The sequence below is a fragment of the Bufo gargarizans genome, chromosome 2 (assembly GCF_014858855.1).
Source record: "Bufo gargarizans isolate SCDJY-AF-19 chromosome 2, ASM1485885v1, whole genome shotgun sequence".
In the NCBI taxonomy this organism is placed as follows: Eukaryota; Metazoa; Chordata; class Amphibia; order Anura; family Bufonidae; genus Bufo; species Bufo gargarizans.
The window spans coordinates 50,563,451-50,581,042 of NC_058081.1; the positions used below are offsets into that span (position 1 = coordinate 50,563,451).

A 17,592-nucleotide genomic window follows, 5' to 3' on the forward strand; every position below is an offset into this window, starting at 1 on the left:
CACGGAGGAGGTGGTGAGCCGCTTACACATCCTACAATATCGGTAAGAGGCTTTCTTTCCAACGCCGAAAATGTTGCCTCAACCTGCAGTAAAAAAAAAAGTTATGATGACAATGCCCATTTCAAAAGCACTAGTCGGCATGATCAACCCTAATAAACTGGACACAGGGCATATTATGGTTGATCCTGCTGACTGAAACAACCCCTACCCGGTTGAAAATCAGTGGCCCAGTTTATGAGAAATCAGAAGATTGTTCCATATGCCCATGAGGTGCTCAGTGCACAAGGGGCGGGCCTTACATCTTGGAGCACTGCTTTGCCACCCCTTAGCCACTCCCCCTCTCCTTGACTGACAGGGCCAGACACCCTCACTGTCTTTATGCCTGGCTCTGTAATCCCGCACATGCGCCGGTGAGTGTTCAATCAGCTCACACACAGTACATCTCATTCTGAGATCAGAATGTCATCGGCGCATGCGCAGTTCGTCTCGGCTCATGTAAATTTACCGTTGGAAGTACATTAATAAATCTCCCACATACTGCTTCCCCTCACAGAGTATATTATAACTGTTTGCCTGCAGCCACCACTAGGGGGAACACAGTGCATAGGAATTTATGCACTTACCACCGATATCAATGGAAGCTGGATAATCTCTATGCGCTGAGCTCCCCCAGTGCATGAAGGAGTTCAGCCCTGGGCCTCCCATTCACCTGAGCAGTCACGTGCTCTGGCTCCATTATAGGTACATCACTGCTCCAGACGCCCCTATACACATACATTTTTGGCATGATTTGGCGGTGGGTTATCTAACCTGAGAACACAAGGATTGGGCATGTTGAAATCCGACTACCCCATCCTCCATTCCCCCTGACATCTACCATCTTAGGAGAATCAGGGGCCCACTATACATATCAGACAACAAACCTGTTATTATGTTATGCCTAATTCAGCCTGGAGGGGGCGATGCATTGCTGGTTTTCCTTCTACTGCACCTTCTGCATCTCTTGTGGTGCTTATATCAGAGAAGTTACCGCCTTACATTCACAGTAGTTGGAGACCTCATGCACATGACCGTATGCATTTTGCAGCGTGCAAACCACGGACCCAGAAAATACCAATACCGTCTGTCTGCCATCCACATTTTTTGCAGTTCCACTGAGTTCGATGGGACGGTGGATCACATTTTGCAGACCAGAATACAAATTTCCCAAAAAATTCTAAAAAAAATTCTAAAAATTTGCGGAACAGACATATGGATGCAGACAGATGCAGATGTGGTCCTGATGGCACACGGACCGTAAAATAAAAACCGTTACGGTGGTGTACATAAGACCATAATAAGAGATGTTCCTGCTCAATGCTAACAATGTTTATCTGTTATACTGACATCTAGGGGCCACTATGAAAACTACACCATCTCGGTTTAGCTATAAAGGTTTTACACAGCTGGGAGTATTTTTACTGCTGAATATTGTATTTCTGTGGTACTCACATTTGGCCTCTTTTTTCTCACAAATAACCGTGGTGTCCTTATAATTATAGTCACTAGTATCTTTCTCCATATCCTTGTAATCATTTATATCTTTTTTGATGCAGGTGCCAAAGATTGACCCAAATAAACCATTGAAAAGCTGAATGGCGCACAGGATGACCTCAAAGGAGCTGGAAGCCAACATGATGGAGAACAGAATTAAGTTAAACTCCACCACGTTTGGTGGTTCTTCACAGATACTCCATGACTCCTTATGGTAGATATAGTTTTCATTGCTGAAAGATAAGAAAGATAAATCGTACATGAGAAAGAACCTACATTATTTTTCCAGAGGGATTTTTCATATTGTCATTAGCTTCTCTTCTCCTTTGTACAAGTATATGACTACTATAATACAGCCTCAAACATACAAAACTACTATACTACTGCCTTCTATGTACAAGAATATAACTACTATAATACTGCTCCTATGTACAAGTATATAACTACTATAATACTGCCTCCTATGTACAAGAATATAACTACTATAATACTGCTCCTATGTACAAGAATATAACTACTATAATACTGCTCCTATGTACAAGAATATAACTACTATAATACTGCTCCTATGTACAAGAATATAACTACTATAATACTGCTCCTATGTACATGAATATAACTACTATAATACTGCTCCTATGTACAAGAATATAACTACTATAATACTGCCTCCTATGTACAAGAATATAACTACTATAATACTGCTCCTATGTACAAGAATATAACTACTATAATACTGCTCCTATGTACAAGAATATAGCTACTATAATACTGCTCCTATGTACAAGAATATAATTACTATAATACTGCTCCTATGTACAAGAATATAACTACTATAATACTGCTCCTATGTACAGGAATATAACTACTATAATACTGCTCCTATGTACAAGAATATAACTACTATAATACTGCTCCTATGTACAAGAATATAACTACTATAATACTGCCTCCTATGTACAGGAATATAACTACTATAATACTGCTCCTATGTACAAGAATATAACTACTATAATACTCCTCCTATGTACAAAAATATAACTACTATAATACTGCTATGTACAAGAATATAACTACTATAATACTGCTTCTATGTACAAGAATATAACTACTATAATACTGCTCCTATGTGCAAGAATATAACTACTATAACACTGCTCCTATGTACAAGAATATAACTACTATAATACTGCTCCTATGTACAAGAATATAACTACTATAATACTGCTCCTATGTACAAGAATATAACTACTATAACACTGCTCCTATGTACAAGAATATAACTACTATAATACTGCCTCCTATGTACAAGAATATAACTACTATAATACTGCTCCTATGTACAAGAATATAACTACTATAATATTGCTCCTATGTACAAGAATATAACTACTATAACACTGCTCCTATGTACAAGAATATAACTACTATAATACTGCTCCTATGTACAAGAATATAACTACTATAATACTGCTCCTATGTACAAGAATATAACTACTATAATACTGCTCCTATGTACAAGAATATAACTACTATAATACTGCCTCCTATGTACAAGAATATAACTACTATAATACTGCCTCCTATGTATAAGAATATAACTGCTATAATACTGCTCCTATGTACAAGAATATAACTACTATAATACTGCTCCTATGTACAAGAATATAACTACTATAATACTGCCTCCTATGTACAAGAATATAACTACTATAATACTGCTCCTATGTACAAGAATATAACTACTATAATACTGCCTCCTATGTACAAGAATATAACTACTATAATACTGCTCCTATGTACAAGAATATAACTACTATAATACTGCCTCCTATGTACAAGAATATAACTACTATAATACTGCCTCCTATGTACAAGAATATAACTACTATAGTACTGCCTCCTATGTACAAGAATATAACTACTATAATACTGCTCCTATGTACAAGAATATAACTACTATAATACTGCCTCCTATGTACAAGAATATAACTACTATAATACTGCTCCTATGTACAAGAATATAACTACTATAATACTGCTCCTATGTACAAGAATATAACTACTATAATACTCCTCCTATGTACAAGAATATAACTACTATAATACTGCTCCTGTGTACAAGAATATAACTACTATAATACTGCTCCTATGTACAAGAATATAACTACTATAATACTGCTCCTATGTACAAGAATATAGCTACTATAATACTGCCTCCTATGTACAAGAATATAACTACTATAATACTGCTCCTGTGTACAAGAATATAACTACTATAATACTGCTCCTATGTACAAGAATATAACTACTATAATACTGCTCCTATGCACAAGAATATAGCTACTATAATACTGCCTCCTATGTACAAGAATATAACTACTATAATACTGCTCCTGTGTACAAGAATATAACTACTATAATACTGCTCCTATGTACAAGAATATAACTACTATAATACTGCCTCCTATGTACAAGAATATAACTACTATAATACTGCTCCTATGTACAAGAATATAACTACTATAATACTGCCTCCTATGTACAATATTGACATGTTGAGTAGGATTGGATAATCTTTCTTCTTACTTGTATTCCGGCAATGGTCTTTCGAATGGGCGCCCCCAGATTAGAGTTTCATTCTCAGTAGTAAAATGGGCGGTGGTATTAATGTGGCCCGATTCATAATAGCCACAGACAGGCCCGCGGTGTATCGCTGTAACGCACATGACAAGACAAAACAGCGATCCGGTGAGTCCAATAGCAGCGCACAGGATAGATAGGAACATCTGGATGGGAGATATAGAGGTGATGAGAATTCTCCTAGGTGGGCAAGAGTGGTGGATTAAGTAGACCCTGCATTCTGGACTGTTCCCTAAAATTGCCCCCTTCCGTTACCACCACCGCTCTACTATACCTTACATGTAGCCAACGCCACCTTTCTGTAGTAGCAGTTCTAAATAACCTCAGACCACAGACCATATCCCGATACTAATGAAGACCCCAGACTCCTAATGAAGTTTGGGACTTCTGCATCCCATATCTACTATTGGTATTCCTCAGGGTAACGCTCCTCTTTTACCACTAGAGGTCAGCATAGCCCTCATTACCTTGAGGCTTGTTCCTCATTGCGTGTGCATCACAAGTGTGGTGTCACTGCTCGATGAATGTGATGTGGTGGCGCATATGTTGTGTGTCCATTAGTCTTTGGCCGCATGTGGTGATGTTCTGGCACATGCTTAAACCATTGCAACCTAACTTCAGTTTCATGTCTGCTGGTGATGCAGCTGATTCATCCCCTTCCTTCCCCTGCCATTATCACAGGCATTGCCTCACACTGCTGACACTGTTGCCACTTGCCACTCCACTGCCACATCCACCCTTCCTCTGGATCCCCATCTTAGTACTTTGCCTTACTGCTTTGTATTCATCCTTTCTGATTGAGCTGATGTTCCTCCTCTCCTCCCTTTTACGCCCTTCTTTTCCACACATGTACAGTCCTGATCAAAAGTTTAAGACCACTTGAAAAATGGCAAAAAAAATCATATTTAGCATGGCTGGATCTTAACAAGGTTCCAAGTAGAGCTTCAACATGCAACAAGAAGAAATGGGAGTGAGACAAAACATTTTTTCAATTTAATGAAAACAACAAATAAACTGAAAGAGGTTGTTTTTCATCTGATCAAAAGTTTAGGACCGCACATCCCCCCCAAAAAAACGATACCCCCCGAAAACAGAAATCCAACTTCCAAACATGAACTCAGTAATGAGTAGCTCCACCGTTATTGTTTATCACTTCAAAAATTTGTTTCGGCATGCTTGATGCAAGTGTTTCCATGAGGTGCGTGGGAACATTTCTCCAAGTGGTGAACACGGCCGCACGAAGGCCATCTACTGTTTGGAACTGTTGTCCATTTTTGTAAACTTCCCTGCCATCCATCCCCAAAGGTTCTCAATTGGATTTAGGTCAGGGAAATACGCAGGATGGGCCAAAAGAGTGATGTTATTCTCCTGGAAGAAGTCCCTTGTCCTGCGGGCATTGTGTACTGTAGCGTTGTCCTGTTGAAAAACCCAGTCGTTACCACACAGACGAGGGCCCTCAGTCATGAGGAATGCTCTCTGCAACATCTGGACATAGCCAGCGTCCGTTTGACGCCCCTGCACTTCCTGAAGCTCTATTGTCCCACTGAAGGAAAAAGCACCCCAGACCATTATGGCGCCCCCTCCACTGTGGCGTGTAGAAAACATCTCAGGTGGGATCTGCTTGTCATGCCAGTAACGTTGGAAACCATCAGGACCATCAAGGTTAAATGTTTTCTCATCAGAGAATAAAACTTTCTTCCACCCATGTTTGGTGCTCTCTTGCAAAGTCCAAACAAGCAGTTCTGTGGCGTTCAAGGAGACGAGATCTTTGAAGATGTTTTTTGTTTTTGAAGCCCTTCAGTCTCAGATGCCGTCTGATGGTTATGGGGCTGCAGTCAGCACCAGTAAGGGCCTTAATCTGGGTCGAGGATCGTCCAGTGTCTTGACGGACAGCCAATTGGATCCTCCGGCTCAGTGCTGATGAAATTTTTTGGGGTCTTCCACTTGACTTTTTTGTTTTATAACCCTCAGGATCATTTAAGAAACTCCAAATGACTGTCTTACTGCGTCCCACCTCAGCAGTGATAGCGTGCTGTGAGAGACCCTGCTTATGCAGTTCAGCAACCCGACCACGTTTAAAAAGGGAGAGTTTTTTTGCCTTTGCCATCACAACGTGTGACAAGCTGACAGAAAATGACAATGCATCCAGATCTTTGCACAGATTTGGCCTTTTAAAGGCATGTGGTCCTAAACTTTTGATCAGCTGAAAAACAGCCTGTTTCAGTTTATTCGTTATTTTCAATTAATTGAATGCTCAAAAAATGTTTTGTCTCACTCTCATTTCTTCTTGTTGCATGTTGAAGCTCTACTTGGAACCTTGTTAAGATCCAACAATGTAAAATAAGATTTTTTTGCCATTTTTCAAGTGGTCTTAAACTTTTGATCAGGACTGTATTAGTCCATATGTTTCCTCGGGTTGGCATAATTTCACCTCACTCTGCTTTCCCGTGTATTGATACTAGTGACTGGAGATGAGCGAATCGATTCCAAGAGGAGGGGCGACTTCCATATCTTCAAAAAGGAGGACATGACACCCCCAAAAGGAGGACATGACACCCTGTAATGTGGGGCAGGACACTACAAGTCATAGAATGCAAACCATAATCTACATAACAGCGTCAGACACGTTACTCTAGAAATCTATGAGATAAATCAGGCCCTGATACAGTGAATCCCCCTGTATCAACCGCTCATGAAGTCAATCCTCCACAGTATCTGCCACTGATACAGTAAATCCCCCAGTATCTGCCCCTCATACATTAAATCCCCCACAGTATCTGCCCCTGATACAGTGAATCCTCCAGTATCTGCCCCCTTACTGTAAATCCCCCCAGTATTTGCCCCAATACAGTGAATATCCCACAGTATGAACCCCTCATACATTAAATCCCCCACAGTATCTGCCCCTGATACAGTGAATCCTCCAGTATCTGCCCCCTTACAGTAAATCCCCCCAGTATCTGCCCCTGATACAGTGAATCCCCCACAGTATCAACCTCTCATGCATTGAATCCACCATAGTATCTGCCCCTTATACAGTGTATCCCTCAGTATCTGCCCCTGATACAGCTAATACCCCAGTATCTGCCCCTCATACAGTGAATCCCTCATTGTATCTGCCCCTCATACAGTGAATCCCCACAGTATCTGCTCCTCTCTCAGTGAATCCCTCATAGTATCTGCTCCTCTCTCAGTGAATCCCCCACAGTATCTGCTCCTCTCTCAGTGAATCCCCCACAGTATCTGCTCCTCTCTCAGTGAATCCCCACAGTATCTGCTCTTCTCTCAGTGAATCCCTCATTGTATCTGCCCCTCTCTCAGCGAATCCCCCACAGTATCTTCTCCTCTCTCGGTGAATCCCTCATAGTATTTGCTCCTCTCTCAGTGAATCCCCCACAGTATCTGCTCCTCTCTCAGTGAATCCCCCACAGTATCTGCTCCTCTCTCAGTGAATCCCCACAGTATCTGCTCCTCTCTCAGTGAATCCCTCATTGTATCTGCTCCTCTCTCAGTGAATCCCTCATAGTATCTGCTCCTCTCTCAGTGAATCCCCCACAGTATCTGCTCCTCTCTCAGTGAATCCCCCACAGTATCTGCTCCTCTCTCAGTGAATCCCTCATAGTATCTGCTCCTCTCTCAGTGAATCCCCCACAGTATCTGCTCCTCTCTCAGTTAATCCCCACAGTATCTGCTCCTCTCTCAGTTAATCCCCACAGTATCTGCTCCTCTCTTAGTGAATCCCCCACAGTATCTGCTCATTTCTCAGTGAATCCCCCACAGTATCTGCCCCTCTCTCAGTGAATCCCCACAGTATCTGCTCCTCTCTCAGTGAATCCCTCATTGTATCTGCTCCTCTCTCAGTGAATCCCCACAGTATCTGCTCCTCTCTCAGTGAATCCCATTGTATCTGCTCCTCTCACAGTGAATCCCTCATTGTATCTGCTCCTCTCTCAGTGAATCCCCCACAGTATCTGCTCCTCTCTCAGTGAATCCCCCACAGTATCTGCTCCTCTCTCAGTGAATCCCTCATTGTATCTGCTCCTCTCTCAGTGAATCCCTCATTGTATCTGCTCCTCTCTCAGTAAATCCCCCACAGTATCTGCTCCTCTCTCAGTGAATCCCTCACTGTATCTGCTCCTCTCTCAGTGAATCCCTCGTTGTATCTGCTCCTCTCTCAGTGAATCCCTCATTGTATCTGCTCCTCTCTCAGTAAATCCCCCACAGTATCTGCTCCTCTCTCAGTGAATCCCTCATTGTATCTGCTCCTCTCTCAGTGAATCCCCCACAGTATCTGCTCCTCTCTCAGTGAATCCCCCACAGTATCTGCTCCTCTCTCAGTGAATCCCTCATTGTATCTGCTCCTCTCTCAGTGAATCCATCATTGTATCTGCTCCTCTCAGTGAATCCCTCATTGTATCTGCTCCTCTCTCAGTGAATCCCCCACAGTATCTGCTCCTCTTTCAGTGAATCCCCCACAGTATCTGCTCCTCTCTCAGTAAATCCCTCATAGTATCTGCTCCTCTCTCAGTGAATCCCCCACAGTATCTGCTCCTCTCTCAGTTAATCCCCCACAGTATCTGCTCCTCTCTCAGTGAATCCCCCACAGTATCTGCTCCTCTCTCAGTGAATCCCCCACAGTATCTGCTCCTCTCTCAGTGAATCCCTCATTGTATCTGCTCCTCTCTCAGTGAATCCATCATTGTATCTGCTCCTCTCTCAGTGAATCCCCCACAGTATCTGCTCCTCTCTCAGTGAATCCCCCACAGTATCTGCTCCTCTCTCAGTGAATCCCTCATTGTATCTGCTCCTCTCTCAGTGAATCCCTTATTGTATCTGCTCCTCTCTCAGTGAATCCCTCATTATATCTGCTCCTCTCTCAGTAAATCCCTCATTGTATCTGCTCCTCTCTCAGTAAATCCCTCATTGTATCTGCTTTTCTCTCAGTGAATCCCTCGTTGTATCTGCTACTCTCTCAGTGAATCCCCACAGTATCTGCCCCTCTCACAGTGAATCCTCCACAGTATCTGCTCCTCTCTCAGTAAATCCCTCATAGTATCTGCTCCTCTCTCAGTAAATCCCTCATTGTATCTTCCCCTCATACAGTGAATCCCTCATTGTATCTGCTCCTCTCTCAGTAAATCCCTCATTGTATCTTCCCCTCATACAGTGAATCCCTCATTGTATCTGCTCCTCTCTCAGTGAATCCCTCATTGTATCTGCTCCTCTCTCAGTGAATCCCCCACAGTATCTGCTCCTCTCTCAGTGAATCCCCCACAGTATCTGCTCCTCTCTCAGTGAATCCCTCATAGTATCTGCTCCTCTCTCAGTGAATCCCCCACAGTATCTGCTCCTCTCTCAGTTAATCCCCCAGTATCTGCCCCTGATACAGTGAATCCCCCACAGTATCAACCTCTCATGCATTGAATCCACCATAGTATCTGCCCCTTATACAGTGTATCCCTCAGTATCTGCCCCTGATACAGCTAATACCCCAGTATCTGCCCCTCATACAGTGAATCCCTCATTGTATCTGCCCCTCATACAGTGAATCCCCACAGTATCTGCTCCTCTCTCAGTGAATCCCTCATAGTATCTGCTCCTCTCTCAGTGAATCCCCCACAGTATCTGCTCCTCTCTCAGTGAATCCCCCACAGTATCTGCTCCTCTCTCAGTGAATCCCCACAGTATCTGCTCCTCTCTCAGTGAATCCCCACAGTATCTGCCCCTCTCTCAGCGAATCCCCACAGTATCTTCTCCTCTCTCGGTGAATCCCTCATAGTATTTGCTCCTCTCTCAGTGAATCCCCCACAGTATCTGCTCCTCTCTCAGTGAATCCCCCACAGTATCTGCTCCTCTCTCAGTGAATCCCCACAGTATCTGCTCCTCTCTCAGTGAATCCCTCATTGTATCTGCTCCTCTCTCAGTGAATCCCTCATAGTATCTGCTCCTCTCTCAGTGAATCCCCCACAGTATCTGCTCCTCTCTCAGTGAATCCCCCACAGTATCTGCTCCTCTCTCAGTGAATCCCTCATAGTATCTGCTCCTCTCTCAGTGAATCCCCCACAGTATCTGCTCCTCTCTCAGTTAATCCCCACAGTATCTGCTCCTCTCTCAGTTAATCCCCACAGTATCTGCTCCTCTCTTAGTGAATCCCCCACAGTATCTGCTCATTTCTCAGTGAATCCCCCACAGTATCTGCCCCTCTCTCAGTGAATCCCCACAGTATCTGCTCCTCTCTCAGTGAATCCCTCATTGTATCTGCTCCTCTCTCAGTGAATCCCCACAGTATCTGCTCCTCTCTCAGTGAATCCCATTGTATCTGCTCCTCTCACAGTGAATCCCTCATTGTATCTGCTCCTCTCTCAGTGAATCCCCCACAGTATCTGCTCCTCTCTCAGTGAATCCCCCACAGTATCTGCTCCTCTCTCAGTGAATCCCTCATTGTATCTGCTCCTCTCTCAGTGAATCCCTCATTGTATCTGCTCCTCTCTCAGTAAATCCCCCACAGTATCTGCTCCTCTCTCAGTGAATCCCTCACTGTATCTGCTCCTCTCTCAGTGAATCCCTCGTTGTATCTGCTCCTCTCTCAGTGAATCCCTCATTGTATCTGCTCCTCTCTCAGTAAATCCCCCACAGTATCTGCTCCTCTCTCAGTGAATCCCTCATTGTATCTGCTCCTCTCTCAGTGAATCCCCCACAGTATCTGCTCCTCTCTCAGTGAATCCCCCACAGTATCTGCTCCTCTCTCAGTGAATCCCTCATTGTATCTGCTCCTCTCTCAGTGAATCCATCATTGTATCTGCTCCTCTCAGTGAATCCCTCATTGTATCTGCTCCTCTCTCAGTGAATCCCCCACAGTATCTGCTCCTCTTTCAGTGAATCCCCCACAGTATCTGCTCCTCTCTCAGTAAATCCCTCATAGTATCTGCTCCTCTCTCAGTGAATCCCCCACAGTATCTGCTCCTCTCTCAGTTAATCCCCCACAGTATCTGCTCCTCTCTCAGTGAATCCCCCACAGTATCTGCTCCTCTCTCAGTGAATCCCCCACAGTATCTGCTCCTCTCTCAGTGAATCCCTCATTGTATCTGCTCCTCTCTCAGTGAATCCATCATTGTATCTGCTCCTCTCTCAGTGAATCCCCCACAGTATCTGCTCCTCTCTCAGTGAATCCCCCACAGTATCTGCTCCTCTCTCAGTGAATCCCTCATTGTATCTGCTCCTCTCTCAGTGAATCCCTTATTGTATCTGCTCCTCTCTCAGTGAATCCCTCATTATATCTGCTCCTCTCTCAGTAAATCCCTCATTGTATCTGCTCCTCTCTCAGTAAATCCCTCATTGTATCTGCTTTTCTCTCAGTGAATCCCTCGTTGTATCTGCTACTCTCTCAGTGAATCCCCACAGTATCTGCCCCTCTCACAGTGAATCCTCCACAGTATCTGCTCCTCTCTCAGTAAATCCCTCATAGTATCTGCTCCTCTCTCAGTAAATCCCTCATTGTATCTTCCCCTCATACAGTGAATCCCTCATTGTATCTGCTCCTCTCTCAGTAAATCCCTCATTGTATCTTCCCCTCATACAGTGAATCCCTCATTGTATCTGCTCCTCTCTCAGTGAATCCCTCATTGTATCTGCTCCTCTCTCAGTGAATCCCCCACAGTATCTGCTCCTCTCTCAGTGAATCCCCCACAGTATCTGCTCCTCTCTCAGTGAATCCCTCATAGTATCTGCTCCTCTCTCAGTGAATCCCCCACAGTATCTGCTCCTCTCTCAGTTAATCCCCCACAGTATCTGCTCCTCTCTCAGTGAATCCCCACAGTATCTGCTCCTCTCTCAGTGAATCCCCCACAGTATCTGCTCCTTTCTCAGTGAATCCCCCACAGTATCTGCCCCTCTCTCAGTGAATCCCCACAGTATCTGCTCCTCTCTCAGTGAATCCCTCATTGTATCTGCTCCTCTCTCAGTGAATCCCCACAGTATCTGCTCCTCTCTCAGTGAATCCCTCATTGTATCTGCTCCTCTCACAGTGAATCCCTCATTGTATCTGCTCCTCTCTCAGTGAATCCCCCACAGTATCTGCTCCTCTCTCAGTGAATCCCCCACAGTATCTGCTCCTCTCTCAGTGAATCCCTCATTGTATCTGCTCCTCTCTCAGTGAATCCCTCATTGTATCTGCTCCTCTCTCAGTGAATCCCCCACAGTATCTGCTCCTCTCTCAGTGAATCCCTCGTTGTATCTGCTCCTCTCTCAGTGAATCCCTCATTGTATCTGCTCCTCTCTCAGTGAATCCCTCATTGTATCTGCTCCTCTCTCAGTGAATCCCTCATTGTATCTGCTCCTCTCTCAGTAAATCCCTCACAGTATCTGCTCCTCTCTCAGTGAATCCCTCATTGTATCTGCTCCTCTCTCAGTGAATCCCCCACAGTATCTGCTCCTCTCTCAGTGAATCCCCCACAGTATCTGCTCCTCTCTCAGTGAATCCCTCATAGTATCTGCTCCTCTCTCAGTTAATCCCCCACAGTATCTGCTCCTCTGTCAGTTAATCCCCCACAGTATCTGCTCCTCTCTCAGTGAATCCCCACAGTATCTGCTCCTCTCTCAGTGAATCCCCCACAGTATCTGCTCCTTTCTCAGTGAATCCCCCACAGTATCTGCCCCTCTCTCAGTGAATCCCCACAGTATCTGCTCCTCTCTCAGTGAATCCCTCATTGTATCTGCTCCTCTCTCAGTGAATCCCCACAGTATCTGCTCCTCTCTCAGTGAATCCCTCATTGTATCTGCTCCTCTCACAGTGAATCCCTCATTGTATCTGCTCCTCTCTCAGTGAATCCCCCACAGTATCTGCTCCTCTCTCAGTGAATCCCCCACAGTATCTGCTCCTCTCTCAGTGAATCCCTCATTGTATCTGCTCCTCTCTCAGTGAATCCCTCATTGTATCTGCTCCTCTCTCAGTGAATCCCCCACAGTATCTGCTCCTCTCTCAGTGAATCCCTCGTTGTATCTGCTCCTCTCTCAGTGAATCCCTCATTGTATCTGCTCCTCTCTCAGTGAATCCCTCATTGTATCTTCTCCTCTCTCAGTAAATCCCTCACAGTATCTGCTCCTCTCTCAGTGAATCCCTCATTGTATCTGCTCCTCTCTCAGTGAATCCCCCACAGTATCTGCTCCTCTCTCAGTGAATCCCCCACAGTATCTGCTCCTCTCTCAGTGAATCCCTCATTGTATCTGCTCCTCTCTCAGTGAATCCATCATTGTATCTGCTCCTCTCTCAGTGAATCCCCCACAGTATCTGCTCCTCTCTCAGTGAATCCCCCACAGTATCTGCTCCTCTCTCAGTGAATCCCTCATTGTATCTGCTCCTCTCTCAGTGAATCCCTTATTGTATCTGCTCCTCTCTCAGTGAATCCCTCATTATATCTGCTCCTCTCTCAGTAAATCCCTCATTGTATCTGCTTTTCTCTCAGTGAATCCCTCGTTGTATCTGCTCCTCTCTCAGTGAATCCCCACAGTATCTGCCCCTCTCACAGTGAATCCTCCACAGTATCTGCTCCTCTCTCAGTAAATCCCTCATAGTATCTGCTCCTCTCTCAGTAAATCCCTCATTGTATCTTCCCCTCATACAGTGAATCCCTCATTGTATCTGCTCCTCTCTCAGTAAATCCCTCATTGTATCTTCCCCTCATACAGTGAATCCCTCATTGTATCTGCTCCTCTCTCAGTGAATCCCTCATTGTATCTGATCCTCTCTCAGTGAATCCCCACAGTCTCTGCTCCTCTGAACAGGAGGCAGGAAGGAAGCGTCGCCACCTAAAGGAGTTCCCAAGTTCCTGCAGCATGGCCCCTGACATAGAAGATTCCTTCTTTCCTGCTCCGTACTGCTCTCGCTGTCTCCATCCTCCGCTCCCGGAGCACCTCTCTATGACGGGCTTTAGCGGTGACACGCTGCTTGTGGCCACATCACCACAGAAGCCAGTCATTGGCTGGAGAGGTACATGTGACTATGCCCATATCCAACCAGGTGTAAACAGCGCCGGAACCAGAAGATGGAGACCGCGGGAGCGGCGGGGAGCAGGAGAGTATGAATCCTCGGTTTCAGGCCCATGCTGCAGGAATGTGTTAAAAAATATTTTTTACCAGGAAATCTCTAAGCCCCAGTTACACGGCACAATATTCAGGACAATTACTGGGAACAGATGTACATGGGAACTAGGGATCGACCGATATTGATTTTTTAGGGCCGATACCGATAATTTGTGAACTTTTAGGCCGATAGCCAATAATTTATACCGATATTATGTGAATTTTCATTTTTGAAAAAAATAAAAAAAATCCTGCTGAAAATGAATATGTTTATTGTTAACGTGTAGTTTTTTTTTTGTAAATCTTTCTTTTTCATTTATACTTAATATTTTTTATTTATTTTTTTACTAACTTTTAGCCCCCTTAGGGACTAGAAACCTTGTCCTATTCACCCTGATAGAGATCTATCAGGGTGAATAGGAGCTCACACTGTCCCTGCTGCCCTGTGCTTTGTGCACACAGCAGCATGGAGCTTACCATAGCAGCCAGGGCTTCAATAGCGTCCTGGCTGCCATGGTAACCGATCGGAGCCCCAGGATTACACTGCTGTGGTTCCGATCGGAAGAGCAGGGGAGAGGGGATCCTGTGGCCACTGCACCCAATGATTAATACTGGGGGGCTTGGGTGGGGGGGGGCGTACTGCGCGACCCATGTTGTTAATACTGGGGTGGGGGGCGCACTGCGCCACCAATGATTAATACTGGGGGGCTTGGGGGGGTGCACTGTGCCACCAATGATTAATACTGGGGGGCTTGGGGGGGCGCACTGCGCCACCAATGATTAATACTGGGGGGTTTGGGGGGCGCACTGCGCCACCAATGATTAATACTGGGGGGCTTGGGGGGGCGCACTGCACCACCAATGATTAATACTGGGGGGGGCTTGGGGGGGCGCACTGCGCCACCAATGAAGATAAATCTCTTGATTATTCATATACAGGAGGCGGGAGCTGCAGAATCACATAGCCGGCTCCCGACCTCTATGAGCTGTAGCTGCGATCCGCGGCACCTGGGGGGTTAACTACCGCGGATCGCAGCTATTGCTCATAGAGTTCGGGAGCCGCTATGTGATTCTGCAGCTCCCGCCTCCTGTATATGAATTAATGAGACAGGTATCTTCATTGGTGGCGCAGTGGCCACAGCTCCTCCCCTCCTCTTGTCCCCTGTCCTCCCATTGGTGGCAGCGGCAGCAGCAGCACAGGGGGGAGGAGACACTGCTTCCTTCTCCCCTGTGCTGCTGAGGGAACACGGAGAGCGCTGTCAGCAGCGCGATCTGTGTTCCCCATAAGTTATCGGAATATCGGCAAAATAAATGCCGATAACGGTCAAAATACTGAATATCGGCCGAGAATATCGGTGAAACCGATAATTGGTCGATCCCTAATGGGAACATTCCTGAGATCTGGCCAGTATAATCGCGCCGCTGATAAACATGGAATCACTCGTTTGTCGGCCGATTTGCATATTTTATCAGGATGAAAGATGTACAATTATCGTCAGCACAGCTCCCCGTGTAATCAGGAATCGGCTACCGATAGTCGATAGAAGTGAATGAGGGAGGAATGACTGTGGTAGTGATCATTCCTCCCCAGTGTAATAGGCTGATGCAAACAAGCGCTGATTAACTTTTCTTTTGCGGCCCCTTGAAATAGTGCGGTGACAGTGCGGCCCCCAGACCAAAAAAGGTTGTGCACCCCTGCCCTAGATTCTAATGAATCAAATTTGAAGCACCAGTAAGCTGCTCAGCGGACTCCCCCTTCCCACCTGATTGACCGGGCCAGACATCTTGCCTGGCCTTGTCAATCTGCGCTGTGTTGCGCCAAATATCGGTGCAAGTGCAAAGGATCTCCTGCTGTTACTTGAGCAGCACATGTGCCACCGACCTCTAAGTAGACCCAAAAGTGCAGGCAAGGCTCCTCCATTCGAACTCGATGCCTCCACTTTCAGGTCTAGCCAGACTTCCTCGATGCATGCGCAGTCTGTATCATGTCCTTAGTGCCACTTATTTTCTGTTGTATCATAGCTTGACAAAAGGCGTTCCAAGCCCGAAGAACCTCATGAAACATCAGAATCAAAACTTTTCATAAAATTCGGGAATTTCTGAATTTTAGAATCAATTCGCTCATGTCTATTTGAATAACTACCGAGTTCGGTTCCTCATCCTGGATACAACTTTTACTATTGGTGATCCATGACCATGGACACTAGGTGGGGGGGGGGGGGGCATACCCGCCACCATCCACATACGGCTACAAGGATGGCAATTTCTAGGGGCCATAATAATAATAATTACATTTAAAACATGGTTTAAGAAAAAAGTTCTCACCCCCATTCGGTTTCCGCAGCATCCTTTCCTTCCAGACGCCTGAATCTGAACAGCTGTAATGAGGACCTGTCATGGAGAAAATTAAAGAAGTTTTAACACCCTACACTTGGCCTCCAAGGAGTCTGACTGGATAAACGTTTGCTGGATATCGAGCAGTTCTGGTTGTCTGAAAAATTCAAAAATTTTCCATTTGTTGCCCAACAATTGACCATAAAATACTATAACATCTGTACTTTTATTGGCACCTTGTAAATCCTTGATGGGCCAATACCATGACTAGTGACCATCTTGGCTATGGAGGTGATACGGCTAAAAACATAAAAAATTTTACAAAAAATTATGAGAATTTCCCATTAGAGACAATTATATTTTTTGCTTCATTCAGAAATTGTTTTCATCCTGGTGGCAGCAAAATGTCTGCACAAGTAAGGACACAAAGAAAGGGAAAAAAATTCAGGCAAATTTTTAGGATGGTGTCAATGATAGGATATAAATCTCACCAGTATTCCACCGCCCACAATGCCCAAGAAGGTCGAAACCTCAGTCGTCAGTTTCAGCCCAGTATTCTCGGCGACCTCCAAGCTCCATCCCGGAAAGAACAGGAGTGCATTGGAGACGATGCAGATGACGGCGAAGGGGTACAGGGCCCCCCCAATGAACTTGGCACACTTTCCAGTGCACATGGTACAAGCCAAGCTGTAGCGGAGCAACAAAGTGACAACGGCGTAGAGCAGGTGTAGCTTTTATGTACAGACCCGACCTCTGAAAGTGCAGTCACGAGTTGTGAGATAGCAGTCCTCGAGGTGAGAGTATGGAGTTTGGACATCATATATTACTGATAGATCTAAGCACTGATAGAAAGTCACAAGATGAAGTTATTATGTCATGTCCACGATGGAGATCATGGAGAGGAGATGTAAAAATATAATAAGCATTACTAAGAATGCCATTACATGCAATACATACTGTATAAGATATCATGCACACTATATGGAGAAATGTCTTGGGACACAC

At 45.0% G+C, this 17,592-nt stretch overlaps 1 protein-coding gene across 1 annotated transcript; it reads right to left on the reverse strand.

Annotated features, from left to right (window-relative positions):
• Positions 1–78: 78 nt before the first annotated feature.
• Positions 79–17,261, reverse strand: LOC122925588 (transmembrane 4 L6 family member 5-like). The gene is made up of 5 exons (XM_044276949.1): positions 17,079–17,261; positions 16,579–16,644; positions 4,123–4,322; positions 1,492–1,766; positions 79–83 (listed from the first exon to the last, which is right to left on the reverse strand). Exons 1-5 carry the CDS (start codon positions 17,259–17,261, stop codon positions 79–81), a joined length of 729 nt encoding a protein of 242 aa, XP_044132884.1.
• Positions 17,262–17,592: the final 331 nt, after the last annotated feature.